At 38.6% G+C, this 24,077-nt stretch overlaps 1 protein-coding gene across 1 annotated transcript; it reads left to right on the top strand.

Moving 5' to 3' along the window:
• Positions 1–113: 113 nt before the first annotated feature.
• LOC105388693 (la-related protein 7) lies at positions 114–22,079 on the top strand. The gene is made up of 9 exons (XM_038119099.2): positions 114–648; positions 743–910; positions 1,247–1,546; positions 1,909–2,118; positions 4,241–4,391; positions 4,655–4,743; positions 4,848–4,940; positions 5,806–5,934; positions 21,656–22,079. The coding sequence occupies exons 1-9, from the start codon at positions 334–336 to the stop codon at positions 21,740–21,742; spliced, it is 1,542 nt and encodes a 513-aa protein (XP_037975027.2). The 5' UTR covers positions 114–333; the 3' UTR covers positions 21,743–22,079.
• The last annotated feature ends 1,998 nt before the right edge of the window (positions 22,080–24,077 follow it).

Here is a 24,077-nt window from a genome sequence, read left to right as displayed (position 1 = left end):
AAAATAGGTAGCACATCAATTTCGGCCAATATCATGTGCTAGAATGTGTTAAACTGGGAAACGACAGTCACTTCACTGTCAAATGAATTATAAGCCATAAGCTGTGTGTTTGGTAAAGTTTGGTTTGTGTTTGTCGAGGTTATAGGTTGGATTGGATTTGAGTATTTGGATTTTATTTACGCTTTGTAAGATTAGTAGTTAATACTTTTGGGGCGTAAAGGTGATTTTAAATTTCCAGATCACAAATACCTACTTACTTTATTTTATGAGTTACCCTTGCGACGCGCGCGACCGGTTCAACTTGCCGGTAGCAGTAGCACCAAGGAAACAGTCATGTCTGAGTCTTCGGCTACAGAAAATGTCGATAAGGAACAAGAAGCAAAAGCTGAAACGGCAACCCGTAAACGAACGAGACATCGTAAGAAGCTCTTATATGAAAAGATCCTAAAACAGATGGAGTTCTACTTTAGCGACGCGAATCTATCTAAAGACAGGCTGCTGAGTAGCTTGATGAAAGAAGACATGTTCGTGCCTATTGATGTGTTCCTAAAGTTTAATAAAATTCGGGCAATGACTAATGATCCCAACCATATTGCAAAGGCCATGAAAAATTCAACTTTATTAGAACTGTCGGATGACAAGACTAAGGTATACTATAAAGTTATTTTTTTCTAAGAATTTCTATTTAATCGAATGCAGGACTTTTAATCATAATTAGCATATACCTACATTACCTACACAGGTTCGCAGAAAGGTGCCGCTGATTCCTTATGACTCTGATAGCCGCACGGTGTATGTGGAGTCTATACCAGTGACGGCTAGCCGGGAGTGGCTTGAGAGGGTCTTCAGTGAATATGGAACTGTGGCATACATCTCTCTTCCAAAGTTCAAGGATTCTCAGCGCATTAAGGTGAATATAGTGAAATGTTTAGTAGATGATAGAATTACCTATACTTAGAGCCTGTTACACAATGTCCGGATAATGGATACCTGTGGGATAAAAGACATTTCATGCTGTTACTCTCAGTAATTATGTTTTAGACAGTAACAGCATGTCTTTCTTAACAATTTCTTGATAATGAAACAGGTCCTTAATCTCTTATGTTATTCACCTGTAATGGTTCATAAGCCAGTAATGCATTAATAGATAATCTATCATTTACCATTATGGTAGAAAATACCGTAAATATGATTATTATTATTATTACTTGAGTTATAATATTGACTTTTCTGTATTGCATTCCAGGGATATGCTTTTGTAGAATTCAATAGTCCTGAAGATGCCCAGACCTGTATAAGTGCATTTACAAAAATGGGCTGCAAGTTGCCTACATGTATGCCACCAGAAGAACTTTCCTCTATCAAGACATTTTCTGTGGTGAATGCAGAAGGTGCTCCTGTAGTGGACAATGTGCCTAAAGAAGATTATGAACCTCCCAAGAAGAAGTCCAAGAAAGTTAAGGATAAGAAACTAGTGAAGACTGAGGTGAAGGGGGGGGAGGAGGAACCTGATGGCAGTGAGAAAAAAGTTGAGACCTCTGCAAAGGTAGTAAATGTGTATTAATTTGTATTTCTTTTCACCCTACTGAAAAAGAGTATAACTTTGCCTGCAGTCACATCTAAAACAAGTTATTCATGGATATTGCATGTGAAGATAATAATAAATTTGTAACATTACCCTACCTGTATAATATCTTTGTACCACTGCCTGGGCACTATGACCACTATAATTAGAAAATTAATATCTCTTATAGAAAACTTTGATCTGTCTTGTCTATTGACACTTTCAGTGGGTACAATTTTCATAACACCCCTCACATCCTGAGAAATCAGAGACAATTAAAAATCTATTGTGTCTGGTTTACCAATGGGTCACCGGGACATAATCTTTACTATTACCCATAACAGGAAGAAGCAGTAACTCCATCAGAAGAAGAAGTGCGGACAACAGATGCAGAGTCCAAGTACGACATTAGTCAAGATGAAGGCAAGACAGAAGGCGACGGGGAAACACCGCGGAAGAAGAAGAGAAAAAAACGAACCAATAAAGATAAGAGCAAGACCAAGAGTGGTTTGAATGACAAGGAGGCTTCGAGAGGCGCCTTGTGGGGCCTGCAGGTTAGTTCATAGAAGGAGGTTGTGTTATGCTTAGAACACATAATATTATTTGTTATAAGCCAAGGTAATAGCTTCTTGTTGTTAAAACTGAACTATTTAAACTTTTTACTGGCTGTTTCTCAGTAGCCTGGTGCACTTTTGAAAAGGAAGGAAAAAAATACTTATACATATAAATTCACCTGTATAGTATCCATTGGTAGAACGGATCAGCCGGTCCATTTTCTATCTCGGGTGTCATGGATTCGCGATTTCCAACCGTCTAAATCTATGATGGGTTTCTGCGGGGTTATTTTCTATCTCGTTGATAACTCTCTTCACCGTGATCTTACTGTCAAAAAGCAAATTTGGACACTATTCGTATTTTGTATGTTCGGTTGGGGTCGAATAATGACGTCATAGTTGGTATGGGCTTCAATACCCACCGGCCGCCATCTTGTTAAAATTTTGTATGCGAACATTTTATCGAAACCCGAGATTGGTATTATGTATCGGATAGTTGGAATCATAAGTACTAATTTGGGTTGGCCAACTGTCTTGTCTTGGGCAACTAGTAAATAGTAGCTTTTAAACCATAGAGTCACCATAGAATGTAGAAAATAACGTTTTTTTTTTTAAATGTGACGCTGAAGTATTCTTGTTCTTATGATCTTGAACAAAATAATATTTCTTTCATGTTTGTTTTGTGAATCTTGCAAATTTTTGGTCTTCCATAATTAGTAAGTAATTAGTTAGAAGGAAATTATTTCAGTAGGTATTTGTTTTTTTACAGCAAGTATAGGTACCTAACTGTTGTTTTAAAATAGGTTTCAGGGGACTCTGGTTATGCTCTACGGCCATGAATGTTAACACCTATCCTCAATGCAGCTGTAGGATCCCCAGAAGAACACTGCACTGATCTACACTGCCGTATCAGAAATACTGTGGAGCGGTGCATTGGGGCCCTTAAAACACGCTGGAGATGTTTGCTGGCACACCGTGTGCTTCACTATGAGCCCACCAAAGCTGCAAAAATAGTAAATGCCTGCTGTGTACTACACAATATAGCAAATGCACACAATATACCAGTGACGACAACTTGCCTGCTGCTGATAACATTCGGGTGCAGCATATTGGTAACGTGGCTTATGGTGCTGCTCATGCAGATGCAGGGCGCATGAGGGCCAACCTTGTCCAGGCTGTGAATTTGAAGGAACTAAAATAACCTGACTCTGATAGGCTGATTTTTGCTGTATATGTATAATTTTGTAATAAAAAACACATTTTATATTAATGGCTTTTATTTTTTATTAAATCACATAACTACACATCACATTTTGCTTCTACTAGTCTTACTATCATTATTAAAATATTTTTTCTACTTTAACCTTTAAGTTATTATGATTGCACATTGCCACTTTACATGTGAATGCCCGTCAGAATTTTTGACCAGTTTTTGTAACTCCAGACCCAATTGAATATAATTCATAATATAATTGTAATGCTGCACTGTCCTATAGCCGACGTGCTGATTGTATGCCTAGAGGGCCGGGTGTGGGTACCGGCCAACAGCAAGCTCTTTATGTCTTTCAACGAACTCCAACAAAATGTCCATTTGTCGATCTGAGACTTTTCTTAAAGGCGCCATCCTGGAAATAAAACACAATATTAATGTCCTATTCAATCTTTTTTCTTGCCACATGATATGCCTCACAAAAATATTACTAACAAGCACAACCTGCACAAATGTGAAGATTATTTAATGGCTCAGTGATCAATCTACTTTTAATAACTGAGTTCCCAGTACCAAGTGTTAGATCTCAATCATCGACTTATATTACTAGCGTATAGTACTAGAAATCATTGATGTCAATGCTTATAAAATATTCGCATACAAAATTTTAACAAGATGGCGGCCGGTGGGTATTGAAGCCCATACCAACTATGACGTCATTATTCAACCCCAACCGAACATACACAATACGAATAGTGTCAAAATTTGCTTTTTGACAGTAAGATCACGGTGAAGAGAGTTATCAACGAGATAGAAAATAGCCCCGCAGGTGGGATAACCCTGTACGCCTATACCACAAATTCAGACTGCCTCACAGATTGCTGATCTCAATAAAACATTGTATAATCTCAGGTGCTGGCCAAGTGTGAGTGGAAGGCGCTCCGCAACAAGTACCTGAACCTGCAGCGGCTCAGCATGAAGAACCTGAAGCGCGAGCTGCGCAGCCGCCAGCCGCCCGCGCCCGCGCCGCCCGCCGCCGCCACCGCCGCGCCTCATGAACCAGGTATGAAAATAAGCTAGTTTAGTGCAAAAAAAAAATAAGAAGCAATTTGACAATAGTGGATGAACTAGCATGAGTCGCTCCAGTTTATTACTTCTATGGTCGCTCTAGTTGTAGATCTGTCAATACTCTTTCTAACTATACGTATATTATGTAACGGCCGCCATTTCCATACCACAACGTAGATGCGGGTTTGAACCCCGATATGTTCTAAGAAGAATGAACACTACTTGGCTAATATTTATAATATTTTCTTAATTTTTCAGAGCCTGAACACGAGACATTTGAAAAGGGGGTATTTTTGGCTGGAACATTACCCACCCCTTGCATTGAACCTAGGGAAACTAAGCAACAGGTAAAATACCTATTTATTGAGTAAAAATATACCTACTATTTCCAATAATACCTCAAGTAGTTACGATTGCTAGAAATTAATAAAATTTTGATTACCTTTTTCAGCTCAAAGCCAATAAACACATCTTGCACGTAGAGGTGCGAGAGGGACAGAACGATATTATGCTTCGCTTCGACACACCCGCAGCTGCTAACGAGGTAAGTAGCAAATATTAATAATCGCTTTTCGAAAAAAAATACTTTAACCTCAGGTATAATACTGAAAATGATAGGTATTTTTCTACTTGGTACTATTGAGAAAGTGCTCGTGCATAGGCTGCAGCCATAACCGTCTCGGTTGAAATCCAAACGATTAAAATATTGAGTGGTAGTGGCGGTAACCGGAAATGCGGATGATGACGGAAGTTGACAGTATTATTTGAGATGTCATGATATTGGACCGAAATCTCGCCGAAATGAACGTAAATTGGTACGGAAACAGAAACAAACGCTACTCTCATTTATTTAGGCTTTCCATAACTGTAACGTAGTGTTTAATATTCGTATTTTGTACCTCAAAGATCTCGTTATATCCATGAAAGAATGAGTAAATTAGTCAGATAACTATAGTAGGTATGACGCAGTTATGCCCGCTGAACTAACTGCCGTAGAATGCCAGTCGGTATCGGTTGGAGGAAGAACGCCGAGAATAGATCGTTGAGTATCGTGGTGCTTTGTCCAGCGACGAAAACTATGTACTTATACCTACTTATATGTGTGTAGACGATTGTTACTCGGATAAATAAGATCACCTTATTTCTAAGAAAACCTGTCAGTTAATGGGGAGAAAAACTAAAAGCTAATTACAGATTTCGCCTTAGGTGACTGTGCCTAATTCCCCAGTTCTATTTGGTTGGTTCAGTTTTCTCCCCAACAATGTTTTCTAAGTACCTATACAAAAAAGTGTTTATAAAAATAAAATTTAATTGGTCAGAACCAGAAAGGAACACTCGCTGGTTTCGCCTAAGTTTCACATGGTTTTCTTCACCATTAACGAACTTTCCCAATTTCGTCTATCTCACAGTGGTTGGTGAGTTCGGGTGAGTCGATCCGCGCGCGGCCGCTGACGGAAGCGGAGGAGGGCGAGGAGCGCGCGCGCTGGCTGCGGGCCCAGACCGCGCCGCACCGCCGCCGCCCCAGGCAGAGACTGCAGGTACTTGTGGTAGAATCACCCTTATAGTACAGAAAGGGGTATATATAGATACTAGCTGTTCCCGCGCGCTTCGCTTCGCCTTAATAAGTTTTCCCGTGGGAATTCCGGGATAAAAAGTAGCCTATGTTCTTTCCCAGTGTCTAGACCGTATACAGGGTGTCCCAAAAGTCAACGTCATCCCTTAAAGGGCTGATAGGTCAGCTCATGAGAGGCCAGAATATCACAATATGACCTTAGTAAAAACTCGATAATTTTCGAGATATTGACACTTTAATAAATTTGCTGAAAATCGACACCTTGGATCAGTTTTTTGCGTGCCGCCGGTACAAAAATCAATATTGTTAGAATTTGTTTGGTGTTGCATCACCCTGTATAGCCCTGCTATTGATCGCAGTCAAAAAAAATATCGAGTAATGCTGTATGTTTAAAAAAAACACGGTTTTTAAAGTCATAAAAGGTAATCGTATTTTTTCATAAACAACTTTAACTCTACATACTGTAAAAAAAATATACCACGCAAACCTGGCACCTTATTTGAAAAGATTGCTCATTTAATGCAGTTTCCAAAATGGTATGAAACGTTGCTATTGTTTCAATTAACAAAAAAGTATTTGCTATTTTAGTACAAAACGACCTCGATGTAAAATTGTTTGAACGAAATTTATCTGACTGAATTTATTAAGGGTAAGTCATGTTCGAATGAGTAAAAGTAAAAAAGGTGATAGGGTCAGCCGTGGCAACATAGATGACGCAAAAATAGCTAAGAAAAAACTTACCAAACTCTTATAAAACATATTTTGCGTTTTTTACACCTTATTTAAAAAAAACAAACATTTTTTGACTTTTATTTTTATTTCTCAAAATTATAACACCACATTATTATATTAAGTACATAATCAGCAAAAAATAATACTCATTAATGGTCATAATCATAATTTTGAGAGTTTGGTTTTGTTTAACAATAACTTTAAAATAAATAACAAGTAATTAGAGGTAATGTTAATGACAAACTGATCTGTCCCTTTTTTGGATACTGTGGGTGTACAATGTACTTGTACATGTGTAAGCGTTTTACTTCATTATACGAGGGCTACACCGAAAAGATCGGGAATAGAATACTTAGGAATAAATTAGAGTGAAACCTTTTTGGTGTATCAAATGTAGTGTTTTTTCAAACATAATTGCATTTTCGAATTTTAAAAAAAGTAAAAAATAAAAGAGTATTGACCATTTGAATTTGACAAGTCGGTGTAAAAAATGGAGCTTACGCGGGAACATTTCCGTGCAATAATTTTTCACAACTTTCGTCGAGGTTTATCTCAAGAACAATGTCTCGCCGAGCTTGTTTCTATTTATAAACTTGAAGCACCAAGTAAAACGACTATATATCGTTGGTATTCTGAGTTTCGCCGTGGACGTTCCTCTCTTACCACAGTCCCTTCTACTGGTCGGCCAAAAACAGCGGTAACACAAGATAACATCGATGCTGTACGCCAGTTAATAAAAGAAGATAGACATGTGACATACGAGCAGATTCGGGCTTCTCTCAGCATTGGTATGACAGCCATTCAAACCATTTTACATGAAGAACTGGGTGTCAAGAAGTTAGTTTCGCGCTGGGTGCCCCACCGTTTGACCGAGGAACAAAAGTCGGCTCGTGTTAATTGGTGTCGATCTGCTCTGCAACGGTTCAATGGAGGCAGTTCAAATGCTGTCTACAATATCGTCTCTGGTGATGAATCGTGGATTTATTCATATGAGCCCGAAAGAAAACATCAATCGGCAGTTTGGGTCTTCGAAGGTGAGGTCAAGCCAACAAAAGTTATTCGCTCACGCAGCGTGTCGAAAAAAATGGTCGCTTCGTTTGTATCGAAAACTGGCCATGTGGCTACGATTCCATTACAAGAACAAAGGACGGTTACTGCTGATTGGTACACAACAGTTTGTTTGCCGGAAGTCGTAAGAGAACTTCGTAAAACTAACCCGAATCGTCGTATAATCCTTCACCACGATAATGCAAGCTCTCATACCGCTCGCAAAACAAGAACGTTTTTAAATATGGAAAACGTGGAGTTGATGGACCATCCTCCGTATAGCCCTGATCTGAGCCCCAATGATTATTTTACATTCCCAAGAATTAAAGATATGCTACGTGGTCAACGGTTTAGCGGCCCAGAAGAGGCGGTCGAAGCTTACAAATCAGCTGTTTTGACAGTATCCACTTCAGACTGGAATTACTGTTTCAATGATTGGTTTAATCGAATGAAAAAGTACATTGAATGTCACGGAGACTACTTTGAAAAACAATAAAAGTAAATAATATTATGATATCTTTGTACTTTTTTCTATTCCCGATCATTTCGGTATCGCCCTCGTATCACACATTAGCACTACTCAGGAATGTACGTTACCATGCGCTACATTTATGGGGAATGTGGAGTTGCTATAGTCCACTATTTTCGAGAAAGATACTCAAAATGCCTTTTTTTATTAACTGTGACAAAGTTATCTCTTTTCCCACTCCCGGCCACACCATCTATTTTACTTTTACTCATTCCAACATGACTTACCCTTAATAAATTCAGTCAGATAAATTTCCTTCAAACAATTTTACATCGAGGTCGTTTTGTACTAAAATAGCAATAACTTTTTTGTTAAATGAAACAATAGCAACATTTTATACCATTTTGGAAACTGCATTAAATGAGCAATCTTTTCAAATAAAGTGCCAGGTTTGCGTGGTATATTTTTTTTACAGTATGTAGAGTCAAAGTTGTTTATAAAAAAATACGATTACCTTTTATGACATTGAAAACCGTGTTTTTTTTAAACATACAGCATTACTCGATATTTTTTTTGACTGCGATCAATAGCAGGGCTATACAGGGTGATGCAACACCAAACAAATTCTAACAATATTGATTTTTGTACCGGCGGCACGCAAAAAACTGATCCAAGGTGTCGATTTTCAGCAAATTTATTAAAGTGTCAATATCTCGAAAATTATCGAGTTTTTACTAAGGTCATATTGTGATATTCTGGCCTCTCATGAGCTGACCTATCAGCCCTTTAAGGGATGACGTTGACTTTTGGGACACCCTGTATATACCAAAGGACAATGGCAGAGTTCTAAGGACGTTTGGTACCCCTATGAAAATGACGGGTTCCGTAATGAAAGTACCATGTTTAGAGAGTCACTGTATAGGTACACAAATAAATAAATTACTAGATTTTTAGAAGCTGGGCGAAATGAGAAAAATGAAGAAAAATAATGTTTAAAAAGTAGTCGTTATGGAACGTAAACATTAATACAGGGAGAATGGAACGTCAAGTGAAGTAATGTTTATGCCAAGTACTCTGTGATTTACGTCCATGGAAGTAATAATACAACAGGAATGCGCACTGCACCAAAAAAACGAGCCGACAGAGATAGTCAGCACGGAGCCCTCCATCTCTTTCTATTTTTGGTGACCATAATTTTAGGTAATTCATGAGACATCACTTCTAATCTATCATGTCGTGAATAGGTGTCGATGGTCTCAAAGTCACCTATTATTCGAATAATTCGATTGTAATGTAGGTACGAATGTATTTTGGTGATATGACAATTGAGTAAACAAATGGGGTGAAGGTAAAATTTGTATAGATGTGTTGTTGCAGCGCAAACTGCAATGTAATATTGATATGTTTTTTTTCTATATCAATTAGATATTCCCAAGATTTGAACTAGCAACAACAATCTGTCTTTTTACCAAATTCTACTAAGATGGACTGGTTTTAATTAGAGAGTTAGGATTGACATAAATAATAAGGTGAGCGAAATCAAACAACACACATTTTTATAATAAGTATAATACAATGTATTTATTGGATCTTCTTTATTTACACGTTACTATTCTATTCTATTTTCTGAGGGGTAAGTAGGTACCTTATAAAATTAAAATAAATATGTCCTTCAATAGGCTCCGCAAGGTTAAAATATCTGAACCTAAGTGCTTCCGCCGGTTTTAAGCTTGATAAATTATCTTATAATACTCATATCTATCACCAAAAAAAACAGCTCATAACTCTTTACCAGCTTTATAAGATAACAGTCACAATAATACCTAATGATACTTAGGTATAAAATAAAACAAAAAGTTGAATGAAACAGGTCCTAATTAATGGAAAGTGATTCAAAAGTACGAATGAATGGTCACCCTAACCATAACGTCTCTCACAACAGTATAAACGTCATCCGTCATCTTGACAACTTCGGTCTTGTCGTAAAGTATTTAGAAAAACTACCATTTTTTTTAATGAAATTATTATTCATACAAATACCAAATATTTTATTAAAATTACATGTTTATAATGATTTGTTTTTGAAAATGATATGATATACAGTAGTCTGTGAGTTAATTTAATATTTTTTTTGCATAGCTCTCTTCGTTCAACATCTACTAAAGTTTACACAACTAAATCCTGGCAATTGTTAGAAAGAGAGGAAGGGCTCTGTGGTAACCCTCTCTATCGGCTCGCGGCCTCTTTCACTTCAAATATAAATCTTAAGGTGAATTCGTTAGGTCTATTTTTGTTTGCATCATTTTGGTGAGACATCATTCCTGTTGTATTATTACTTCCATGTTTACGTCATAAATGTCTAGGTTGGATCTCAGTATAATGATAAAAATGGACAAACCAGAGTAGAAAAATTGAAATGAAAAAAAATGTGTCATGTCAAGAACTAAACGTCAACACCATGTCAACACTTGAACAACACAAGACGAACAACATAATGTGCTGCTTTCAATGCTCAGGTATAAAGTACGCCAGCTGAGCATTCCTGATAAGTTAGTAAAGCTCATAAGTAATCTACTTATATGTCTCGTACCGTTTCTCTTCGGGTTCCTGGGGAGGACTTTGAAACTAGAACTGTATGGAAGGGTCTTCCTCAAGGCTCAGTGCTTAGCCCCCTGCTTTACGATATTTACACAGCTAAACTTCACACATCCCTTAACGCAGACTGTAAAGTATTGCAATATGCTGATGACTTGGCTATATATATACCCTGTGATTCAATAGAAGATGCCAATGAATCGATACAATTGTCATTAGACTCTCTCAGTGAATGGCTTAACCTGCATGGGCTCCATCTATCAGCACCTAAAAGCAGTGCAATAGTATTTTCCAGAAAACGTAATATCCCCGAAGTTAATGTAAAAATATGTAACAACAGTGTTCCAGTCAATGACAATGTCAAATTTCTTGGCGTGTTTCTGGATACTAAGCTAACGGGTGTAGTCCATCTAAATTACATAACTAAAAAATGCGAAAAGTCTTTAAATATCCTCAGAGTCCTATCCGGCGTCTGGTGGGGAGCCCACCCTTTTACTTTAAAACTTTTATATAATGCTCTTATCCGTAGCGTCTTAGATTATGGTTCTTTCCTCTTAGAACCATGTAGCAAATTAGCTTTAAAAAAACTAGAATCTATCCAATTCAAGGCTTTAAGATTAATAACTGGATGCATGAAGTCCTCCCCTGTCAATGCTTTACAGGTTGAATGCGCTGAGCCTCCCCTTAACGTCAGAAGACAATATCTATCGGATCGCTTTTTATTCAGAACATATATAAGATTATCACACCCATTATTTGACAAATTAAAAATATTATACAGTCATTGCAATAAAAGTAAATACTGGTCACATAAAAATCCACCGCTAATACTAAACAGTTTTAAAAAAATTCAGGAAATTGAAGAAACATGTCCCATTTTAAGATTTAAATATATCCCACTTTTTGAATTCCCCTACTGTAGTATACAATACACTCCCAACATAATATTTTCCATAGGTATAGACAAGCAAACTCCGGCTGCTAATTCAGTATTTACCTCTGAGATTAACACTAAGTGGAGTGACTGGCATTTGTTCTTCACTGATGCATCAAAACTAACCGATTCTTCCTGTTGTGGTGCAGCAGTCTACTACCAAAATTCAAAAATAGAATTAATGTTTGTTTGCCCCCCAGAAATCTCCGTTTACACGGGGGAGTGTGTAGCCGTTCTTGAAGCTTGTACTTTTATCGAAGCCCATAACATTGATAAGGCTGTAGTTTTTACCGATTCTCTGAGTTGCTTACAAACTCTAACACAATCTCCTTTTAAAAGTAAAACCCACTGTAGTTACACATTGCACATTAAAGACTGCCTTAGAAGGTGTAACGATAAAAGTCTTAGAGTTGTTCTGGTATGGATCCCAGGTCATTCTGGTATACCAGGCAACGAATACGCAGACCAGCTAGCAAAAAGAGCTTCTTCAGATGCCAGCAGTGACCGAAAATATTTCCATATTCCCACCTATGACCTCCTTAGCCTCCCAGCTAAGGATAGTTTGACTATCTGGCAACACGAATGGGAGAAATCAAGCCGGCTCAAGGGCCGCTTGTACTTCTCCATTCAACCGAAGGTTCCTCATAGACCGTGGTTTTTTAAATTTAAAAATCTTCCTAAATTAATTGTTTCCATCTTGTGCAGAATTCGTTTGGGTCATTGTTGCTCCCCTGCTTTTCTCAATAAAATAAAACAACGGGATTCGCCCATGTGTGAGTGTGGACAGGACGAAGGGACTCTAGATCATGTTTTCCTGAATTGCCCCATTTTTGGTTTAGACTCATTATATCCATACCTATATAAAATCAAAGTTCCTCTTCCAATAAACTTTCATCAGTTGTTATTAAATTTTCATGACCCTAATTTTATCATCGCTATTAGTAAATTTATTGTTAACAACAAAATCAAGTTATAACTCCATTCCTCAAATAGTAGTATAGATCTATCTATATCACAGGGGTATAATCGTGACAGTTCTGACATTGCGAAAAAGAGACGCTTAGCTACATTAAGCGTAAGAAAGAAACGTTAAGCTGTAAATGTTTTTTGTCCTTTTTGCTGTGGCGCCTGTTTACGTCAGTTCTCTGTGCCAAACAATGAAACAAATGAAAAATCTGTGCCAAACAAAGGCTGACAGTTACAACAAAATTTTCTAAATGCTATTTATTTTTGATTTGCTAGTGATTTGTGGGTGTTTATTAAGTTTATTAGACTATTATCATCACTTAACGAGTGTGTGACATGGGTGGGTGGATTTTGTTCGGTTGTATAGAGCATATTGAACGAAAACACGATGGAATGATGGATGAGATATATTTTCACATGTAAGTAGATACTATCAAGTTTAACAAGCTTACATTCATCATAGTACTATCTATTGGCTCGATTTTAATATAAAACGATACTAATTTTAATACTGTAAGGTCTTTTAGTATCAGTTTTAAGTAAAAATTACGAGGTACCATATCATAACAAATCACATGGTGTTGCAAGTTATTGAAAATTTATTTTATCCACAAGTATGCAAAGAAAATACTAGAAATTGTAACGGACTCGGGTTGGGTTTACAAATGGGGCGCACGAATTCGGTTTTTGTGAAGATTGTATTTTGTAGAAGTCATTCTCCTCTTTCAAATGAGGTGCCTCTCATTGTGAGGAAACGTTCGTTTCTTTTTTTTTCTTCCATGTGTGATTTCTTCTGTATAATATAAAGTTTATTGTATTGATACGAAATACGTGTTTCCTTTAAAAAAAACCCCATCACATATTTGGCCCACGATTATAATGCTCATGCTCATCCATTTATCTCTTTCATAGGTTTCCGACAGAAAAAAATATATCAAGAAAATGGTGAAATGACATTACCGGTCGCACAAATTGGGAACCAAGGAAACATACAAAAATTGTGTCCGGCACATTTTGAAGAGGATTGTTTCGATTGGACGAAGACAATGAATTATACAATCCACTCAGTTTGTGTATATTAATAATTATATTGAAATCAAATAAGTATGAGTAAAGTTTTTTTTCTTATATCGTCGGTTGACAGGAAAAACTCACTAAGGCTGATTTTTCAATATTCATATAAATGTTATCTGGGTAATACAAACATTGAGAAACATTGAGACGCAACAGCATCAAAATTATTTCCCAGCAAAACTTTTGTCTGGCTATTGAAAAATTAGCCTTTAGTGTCTTTTTCCTATCAACCGACGATATACTCAAGTTTTGTTTTTGTTATTATGATAAGTTAAATTTCCCCATATTTAGGTTTTATTTTTTTGTCGGCAACATCTATGGTTTGAGTGAGAAAGAGAATAGTGCACACGGCGATTGCGAATCTATTTGTAGTTGATCTGAGATCTATATATAATATCAATCATCAATCAATCTTTGTTTGTGGCTGTATGCCGTGTGTGACTAACACAGCAAATTCGGCCAAAAACGATTGTGGTAAGGTACACACTATGTTAATTGCTGTTTTTACGGTGGGGATTTAAAAATATTTACAAGGTTAACACCTGAAACAAACAGACGAACACAATTTATACAGGGACATCACAAACAGAGGGTTAGTAGGTGTATTATAATGAACACAAACAAATTTATAGTTTAATATTGTTAGTTTTGAAGAATTTATACAGGATGTTAGCGATTGGGGTATGTACAAGTGTTAGTAGGTAATTGATATTTACAGGTCTTGGGATAGAGGGAGGGAGGAAATCATAGAGGGAGGTTTGAAGATTAGGACACTCAAAGAAAAGGTGGTCGACAGATCCTTCGCTGGTGCCGCAGTCACAAACCGAACTATCACGCACCCGAATCCTAGCCAGGTGCACAGGCGTGCACGCATGACCAAGACGGAGTCTGCAGATTGTCGAGGTGGAGGTTTTATCTAGGAGTCTTGCTCTAAAAAACCATGGCCTTTTGGGAATATGTGGTTGGATTAAGGAGTAATACTTACCTTTAATGTTCCTGGAAGCTTCCCAGGACTCCTTCCAGGAATTATCAAGCCTCGGTCCTGCGAGCGAGGCAAGGTCGTGGGCAAAATTATGGTAATGAGTATCCAGGCCCAAGCTAACGGCATCCTTAGCGAAGGAATCTGCACACTCATTACCAATGATGCCACTGTGGCCAGGTATCCAGGCAATAGCCACCTCAATACCCTGAGTCTTGCAACGGAAGAGAGTTTGTCTAATTTGAAGAATGATAGGGAATTTAGATTTAGATTTAAAAGGGAATGAAATAATTGAATGTAAGCAGCTAGAAGAGTCTGATAGAATAATAGTTTTGTTGAGTTTGTGAGACTCAGTGTACTGAAGTGCCTCCAGAATAGCGGTAGCCTCGCCCGTGAAGACCGAGGATTCAGGGGGGAGTTTAAAATTAAGAGTAATTTTGTACTTAGGAAGCCAGACAGCTAGACCGACATTGCTCTTATCTGAAAATTTGGAGGCATCTGTGAAGACTGGAAGCCAACCAGGCCACTCTGTCTGGAGCTTATGAGTCAATGTTTTCTCGGCCCCCGGGGCGTTTTTCACAATGCCCATGTCCATAACAACATTGGGCTGAAAAACCAGGGCATCATAAGGGACACTAAACAGAGGGTTCATTTTAAATTTAATTGAAGGATGAGGAAGGTTGGAAGCAAAAATGAATGATTTGAGAAGGAAGGAAAGGCCATGGGTTTCTTGAGCAAGACATAACCGCTTAAGGGTATCGAGCTTGGACAATAGCGGGTGAGACTCTGATTGCCAGATCCTGAGGAAAAACCTGTCACACAAGTACTGTCTCCGCAGCGAGAGAGGGGGGTCGACACACTCAACCTGAAGGGCATTGGTGGGGGTAGATTTCATTGCACCGGACACTATTCGAAGACACTTGTACTGAACCTTATCAATTTTTTCTAATGCAGCCTTATTACAGGGGTCCAGGATAAATGAGGCATAGTCAAAGTGACTTCGAACAATGGCGTTGTACAGTAGCTTCTGAGAGTATGGATGTGCGCCCCACCAGACACCTGACAGTGACCTGAGGACGTTGACACCCCTCTCGCACTTCTGAGCCACGTAGTTCATGTGATGGCTACCCGACAGCCTGGAATCCAGAATCACACCCAAAAATTTAACTTTATTTGACACAGTGATTGAATGCTCTCCGATAACAACATCCAGATCTGGGATGTTTCTTTTTCTAGTGAAAATCACTGCTGTGCATTTAGTGGGAGAAAGAGATAACCCATGTCTATCCAGCCAATCCGTGAGGTACCTAAGAGCCAGGTTCAGCTGGACATTTGTCTCCGCTAACGAAGGAGAAGCATAATAGAGGGCCAAGTCGTCAGCGTACTGTAGAATGTCGCAAAAGCAGTCAACGGATTTATCTAGATCGTGAGTGTACAGACTGTAAAGGAGGGGGCTTAAGACCGATCCCTGGGGGAGGCCTTTCCAAACAAATTTTGGGGAGTCAAGGGAAGTGGTAGGGGATTTTATGAAGATGGATCTCTCCATGAATAGGCTGCAAACCAGACGGGTAAGCTTCACTGGAATGCTCAGCTGGCGCATTTTCTGCCTGAGCACAGGAAGAAGTACATTATCATAGGCAGACGCTATGTCAAGGAAGACACCCACAAGATATTCTTTCCTCTTAAATGCGATGTGAATATCTGTTGTAAGTATTGCAAGGCTGTCTAGAGTGCTCATCCCTTTCCTAAACCCAAACTGAGTTTTGGCTAGGATTCCTCTATTCTCAATTAGCCATTCGAGCCTGCATTTAATTAAGTGCTCTAAGATTTTCGCCAAAGCAGAGGAGAGGGCGATCGGACGTCGGGAGTTAGGATCACGGGGGTCTTTTCCGGCCTTCAATATGGGAACAACTATTTGCTTACTCCATGAGCATGGAGTAACTCCGTACTCAAGGAAGTAGTTTATCAGCTCCAAGTAGGCCTGCTTGACCTTGAGGCTTGATTTTGAAAGGAAAGAGTATGGGATGCCATCAATACCTGGAGATGAATCAGTTAAACCGGATAAAGCAGATTGGAGTTCATCCATAGAAAATGGAGAATCCAATCTGTCTGAAGATGGTAAGAGAGCTGGTGGGGGACGGAGAGCACTGGAGTGTGGGACATAAGGTGGAGCCAGTTTATCGTTGAACCCTTCTAGCCATAGAGAGGGATCATTGCTCAAGATATCTTCGACGTTAAGGGAACCGCGATATCGGCGAATGTATCTCCACACCAGAGAAGGAGGGGACCTAGGCGAAAGATTTTCACAAAATCTGATCCAGCCCTGTTTCTTTTTCTTCTTAAGGAGCCGTTTGGTGCGTGCAGCTATCCTTTTGTAGTTTATAAAATTTTCCATGCTCATATTAGCAATATAAACATCCTCTGCATTTTTGCGCTCGTCAACAGCCAAGGAGCAGTCGGAGTCCCACCAAGGAGGTGAGACTCTTTGGCCTTTTCGCGATTTTCTATTTTTGGCAGAGGATGTTAGAGCTTTTTCAAAAAGGTCGTAGTTGTATAAAAAGTTGTCACTAGTACAGGGTTGGATCAGACTGAGCTTATCTTCAACCGAGGTGATGAAGTTAGACCACTCATTCCTGCCTATCACGTACCTTGGGAAGGCACATGTATCAGCAAGAATGGTGGATCTGGTAGGGAGCGTAATAGAAATGGGAAAATGATCACTCCCAAAGGTATTTGGGAGGACCCTCCAGAATATTGATGTTGAAAGAAGAGGAGACGAGAAAGTGAGATCGACAGCACTTTTTGGGTTCTGACGGGGTAGGACTCGACGGGTAGGAGAGCCGTCATTTAAAATACAAACATCTAAGGTATCAAGCATGTCTAAGAGGGCGATTGCAAAAGCGTCAGTGTGGTAAGAACCCCATGAGGTATGGTGGGCATTAAAGTCCCCCATGATCAGAAGAGGTTGCGGGAGAGAAGAAATTATATTATAAAAAGATGGGAGGTGAGAAGGGTGGGGATCAGGGAAATACACGGACACGAAAGTAATGTCTAAAGCCCTAAGGGCCACAACATTAAATTCCTGTCCGTGGGGAGGGGTAGGGATAGAGGAGAAGGTAAGGGTACGCTTCACAAGTAAAGCGCACCCAGCAAACCCGTCATCCCTGTCATCCCGCAGACACGAGTAGCCCGGAACTCGGAAACGAGAACCCGGCGCCAGCCATGACTCCGAGATGGCAACAATTACGGGCTTGATGTCATCTATTAAGTTGAGTACTTCATGTTTTTTACTTTTAAGGCTCTGAGCATTCCACTGAAGGACCCGGGTCGGGTTCAGAGCCATTCTGGCTGAAGGAGGAGAGTTCTCTAATCTTAAGTGCAACGTGGGGCGGTATTGTGTCGCTGAATTTAGACAGCAGACTGACAACTAATGAAAGTAAGTTATCCAATAAGTTGTCATTGGGAGTAATCACATTCAGGGCACTTCCATTAGGAAGTGAGGAAGATGGTGATGAGATAATGGCCTGATGGGCAAGTCTGTCATAGCCAGGAGAAAGTGGAGACCTAGGCCTGCGTTGAGTGGTCACAGTCTTTTTGTAGGATTTATTAGGAGATGGGCCATTAGGTTGTGTAGATGCTACTTCAGCAAATGATTTTTTGCTCTTAGGAAGTCGAGCATCAGCTTCAGCGAACGAAATGCTGTCCTGAGACATAATGACTTTTATGGATTTTTGTCTAGCTTGTTCTGGACAGTTCTTATCCGTAGAAGCATGGCTTCCTGAGCAGTAAATGCAAGTGGGAGGGTCTGCATCGCATGTCTCACCCAAGTGTGGTTGGGCACACTTGAAGCAGCAAGGCTTTGATCGGCAATTAGCCTTCACATGGCCAAACCTGCAGCAAGCGTGGCACTGGATGGTTGGGTAGGTGTATCTGTCAACTTCTACAGCAGCACGGAAAGAGTAAATTTTTTCTGGGAGGTATTGTCCCCTGAAAGTGATTACTACGCTTTGAGTAGGGACATATGAAACGTTTCCATTGTTGATCACTTTGCGACTAAATCTGCGTGCTTTAAGAACAATACCGCATCCATGGGGGAGGTCCAAAGAACCCACAAACTCATCCATGGAGAGATCCACTGGGACTCTCCTAGCAACACCCATACGGGTGATGTGGTAAGTTGGGATAACTGCCTTAAACTTGTTTGGGGACAGAGCTGGTTGGTTGATAAATTCGTTGGCCGCTCCCGCAGACTTAAATTCCACAGTAACACGGTTACGACCTGTCATTTTGACACCACCTCTGGTGATGTCAGTCACTTTGTGGTTGTACAAAAATTGTCCAAACTTAATAGCCCTCAGCGGGGTCCCAGAAGCTGGACTTCCTGAAGAGCTATCCTGAGAAACGTGGACGATAAATGGTCCAGGGTCACTGTCATCGTACACCTTAGTGGCGTCGAGACTCGGGTGCGTATAAATGGTCTGTATGCTAGCAGACGCGAGATCGGGGTTTAGGATTACTCTCTTACCTTGTTGAGAAGGTTGTATATCATCCCTAGGGCGCTTTCGCGTCTCCTGGGGAGTATCCGTCAGCATTATATCCGGCGAAAGATCTGGCGGGTCGGGATCTGGAGGACGATCTGAATGGTACTCCATTTCAGAAAGGGAAAGAGGGTTTACTGACAATCACAACACTCACCAGTTACCACCACCACAATAACAACAAATAACAGGTATTAACTATGTAAATTGGCACAGAAAAAGGTCCGAAATCGCGATGATTGTTAGGAACACGTGGGTACCCCAGTCACGCACGAAACCGAATCATCTATATATAATATGTATTTATCTATTATGTTTATTTATATACATTCGTAAAGTTTTCAAGATCTACCTTCAATAAATTATAATTCAAATAAATACACATGCAGTGTCATGACATGATACTGGCAGAAATTGTTGGCACACCCGACAGATTGCCATAAATAAAATTTCAATTCAATTCAAGACGAACAACGTGAATAATAATTTGATAATATGTTAGGTATATCAAGTTATATGTTTACGTTTAAATAAATACGGGACGTGCAACGTACATAATAAATATAATGATTTTATTAATATTATCGACTAGATCAGGCTACTACTTTCATCATGGAATAATGTTATACTTATCCAACTTCTGAAGTTTTAAATTGCCATTCCGCAACAGGGATCTGCTATGCCATTTCGAAATGCTATATGTAAAGGTTCTACTATATGGGTATGCATTTGGCGAGTAATGTAATGAAATAAAATATACTGTTTAAAAGATCATTGTTTTATTTACATAACATAATTTGCCTGGAATCAACTTTAAGAATTTTATGTTCCTATTACCTACTCTATTCTATTTTCTGTTGGGGTGTAAGTACCTGCACCTAGCTCTCGAAAGGTGTGCTAAATCTAGAAAGGTATGCAGGTTTCCTTCACTGTAAGTGTGATGGTATACATTTTAATTAAATTCAAAGAACACATTGGTACATGTCAGCGCCGGGATTCAAAACTGCAGAACGCAGTTGCTCTTCTCATATTTGACTTAGGTATTTATCATCCTATGGTTCATAGAAAATATTGTCAGATTATTGACGAGTTCTTGTTCTGCTGCTTCTGCATGTTCCTGATGAAGAAGTGGGACGGGAGCCTGCCGGGGAAGTGGAACAGGAACCGGGTCTGGTTCTCCCCTTTGTCACATTTGTTCTATATCTTCAGCAGTTTCAGCAGTATTCAAAATTCAAAATATTAAACAACACACACACACGCACACGCACTCACGCCTTGTACTAATGTACTCCCTTGCGGGGTAGGCAGAGGTGCATTGCTGCACCCACTTTTCGCCAGAGTGTTATGTTAGTCCCAATGTAATAGGGGGCGGGCCTATTGCCATTTTACGGGCACATCCAAGACCTGAGAACAAATATCTGTGTTTAAACAAATATCTGCCCCAGCCGGGAATCGAACCCGGGACCATCGGTTCAGTAGTCAGGGTCACTAACCACTACGCCATTCGGTCGTCTAAAAATATTAAACAATTAGGTTAGGTAATGGAAAATGAAATAACAACTACTATCTATGACAAGATTGACAAGCAAGATTCAGTGTTATTAGATTTAAATATTCAAAAAATATCGATTATAGTGAATCGAATAAAGAGAAAAAGAAAATGGTTTACTATGGATAAAAGTCTTCAAGACTTAAATATAATGATATTTTATAAACCAAATGTACTAGTTTTGGCACAAATAGTACCAGAACATGTAATTTATTCATAAATAAAATATCTTTTGTATTTAAGATTGTATCGATATTTCTATTCGAATACTTTGTTGCTCGGATTTGCTGGTAATATTCCGAGGGCTGGCATCACAGTCGTTACGTTCCGTTCTCTATATGTTTGTGTTTACGTTCCATTATCCTTAGATTTAAATATTATTCGTTTATATTTTTCTCTTTTCCCCCGACTTCTAAAAATATTGTAAATACTGGAAATACCTTATCTACACTGTATTAATAAATGGTAAAAACATAGTTCTGAAACGCTCCAAAAAATTGGCGGTACGAGGACTGCCTTTGTCCTTTCATTCAAATCCGTTCAGTAGTTTTGGCGTGAAAGAGAAGTAATGTCGTAACTTTCGCATTTATAATATTAGTTAGGATTAGGATAAGCCCTGTTTTGAACTCTTCTCCAGTGAGTATACGCTTCATATCATACCTGAACAGGGCGGAAGCTGGAAGCGATGCATCACTGTAGAACCATTAAACCTAATCTATACCTACCATTAGACCTATTTTAGTGTGTTTACTCTGTTTCACTATACTATTTATCCAAGTTTGTTATTAATAATACGTTTTCAGGCTCGAGCCGCAGCGTCAGCGAGCGGGCCGGCGCCGCCGCAGCCCACCGCCACGCACATACGCTTCGACGAGGACGACGCGCACTAGGGACATCTACAACCCGGACCACTTAACTTGCCACCGCCGACAAGAACCAGACTTCGTGTAAACTAGCTCGGGAGTACCCGGGCCAGGTGCCAAGTTAACATGCCCGGGTTGCATGTGTTATGTTACCTATAGCGAAACTTAACTCTCCCAGTGATGCGAAATGTCCCGGTACGATGGTGGCCGGTCAGTTACTCAATGATCTTATGAGGAAGTTATGACCTACTCTGGGAATTTACTATAACTGTAAAAAAGTTTTATATAGCATTGTAATCCACTGTTATTGAGCAAATATGTTCATAGACGTTGTGATATAATAAATAAATGAAAGATGTGTAAAAATTGAATATGTTTTTTATCATTCCTTTCAAGGTATGCGGTTGGGTAGTGTAAAGTCAATGCTCTCGGTTCCGTGCTTCTGGAAAGGAAATTCAGTTCCATAGTATAAAATTCTAAATGCTATTCTGAACCGTATTTTTGCTGTACCTTGACTGAAGACTGGCAGGTAGTCAAACTGTTTAAAGTTCCCAGTTCATTGGTCTGGTCTCGATGGAATGAGAGAACGATGTCTTATTCGCATCACGGCTCCCTAAGAAAATGTGTACAGCATAAAGTCCACCTTTTATACACTTATTTATACTTCATTTTTCATTTCATTTATTTATTTCATAAAACAATGTACATTGTATTTGAAAAAGTATTTACATAATCAATATTTACAGCTTAAACTAAAACAATATAAATAAATTATTATAGTAAACATCATTACAAAAATCATTACCTAATACAGAATTAATAAATTTACATTAATTAGATTTATTAGCAATTTACAACATTTACAAAAATAATAGTATTAATTAACAATATGCTTATTCAGAAATAAAAGACACAATAAATTAACGTTAAAATTACTAACAAAATAAAAAAAAAAGAACTGAGTTAATGTCCCTTATCATTTAAGTATTCCTCAACACTGTAATAGCACTTTTCAATGAGGTATTTTTTAAGTTTAATTTTAAATGAAATATATGAGTTAATTTGTTTGAATTCCAAGGGCAAATTATTGAACAGATGAAGAGCCTGATATCTAGATGAGTGCTTCACTATATTTATCCGGGGGCATATGGGAATTTTTAGGTCTTTCCTCCTTGTTTTCAGTCTGTCAATTCTTTCCAAAGCCGACTCGTATCTGTGCAAGTGTTTAACTAAGTTAGATGTACAAACTAAGATGTATAGACATGGTGCTGTTAGAATTTTCAGTTTAATAAAGTGTTCTCTGCATGATTGTCTCTGTGAGATACGTAACATGGTCCTTATGGCTCTTTTCTGAATGATAAATGCCTTGCTCATATTGTAATCATAGCTGTTTCCCCAGAACTGGATACTGTATCGTAGTTTTGATTCTATCAATGCGTAATAAACTTGAAGAAGTTGTTTTATGTCTATTTCATCACGTAAACTACGTAGAGCAAAACAGGCTGAGCTCAAGACACTTCCAATTGAGTTAAGCTCCTCCTTCCAGTTTAGGTGGGCATCTATATATATGCCTAGAAATTTTACAGACTCTACTAATTCTATTTTATTACCATCAATAAATATGTCAATCTTTTCATCATTCCTACATGTCGATTTAAAGAGCATAGCACATGTTTTGCTAGTATTTAGCATCAGATTATTTATTTTGAACCAATTTGTAAAGGCCGATAAAGCTAGTTGAGACTTTTCATTAAGTGTTAAAATGTCAGGTGAGGAAATTACCGCGTTATTATCGTCAGCAAAAACCACCAATTTCGTATCTGGTACAGATCTGGTTATGTAATCAATCAGATCATTTGTAAATATTATAAATAGCATCGGTCCTAATATGGATCCTTGCGGTACTCCTCTTGTTATCTTCACTAATTTTGATCTGTGTAAGGTTTCACAATCACTATCTATGTTTGCAATTTCCACAAATTGGTATCTGTTACTAAGGTATGACTGAAGTAATTGGTGGAAGTTCCCTCTTACTCCGTAGTGTTCAAGTTTACCCAGTAAAATAGAATGATCCACCAGATCAAAAGCGGCACTTAGATCGAGAAATATACCTGCTACTTTCATTTTATCATTAAGTTTTGAAGTGACATCATAAACTAAAGAATCAACCGCATCGATTGCACCAACACATTTCTGATAAGCAAACTGTCGGTTGCTGATAATATTATTATGATTTAAGTGAAGAACGAGTTCCTTCTTTATAATTTTCTCAAAAATTTTAGATAGTGTCGGCAAAAGGGAAATAGGTCTATACTTCTGGGGATCAGCACGAGAACCTTTTTTATGCACGGGCAATATTCTG

This window comes from Plutella xylostella, chromosome 12 (genome assembly GCF_932276165.1).
Source record: "Plutella xylostella chromosome 12, ilPluXylo3.1, whole genome shotgun sequence".
Classification (NCBI taxonomy): Eukaryota; Metazoa; Arthropoda; class Insecta; order Lepidoptera; family Plutellidae; genus Plutella; species Plutella xylostella.
The sequence above is the reverse complement of the archived record's forward strand: the minus strand, read 5'-3'. Positions and strand labels throughout refer to the sequence as shown.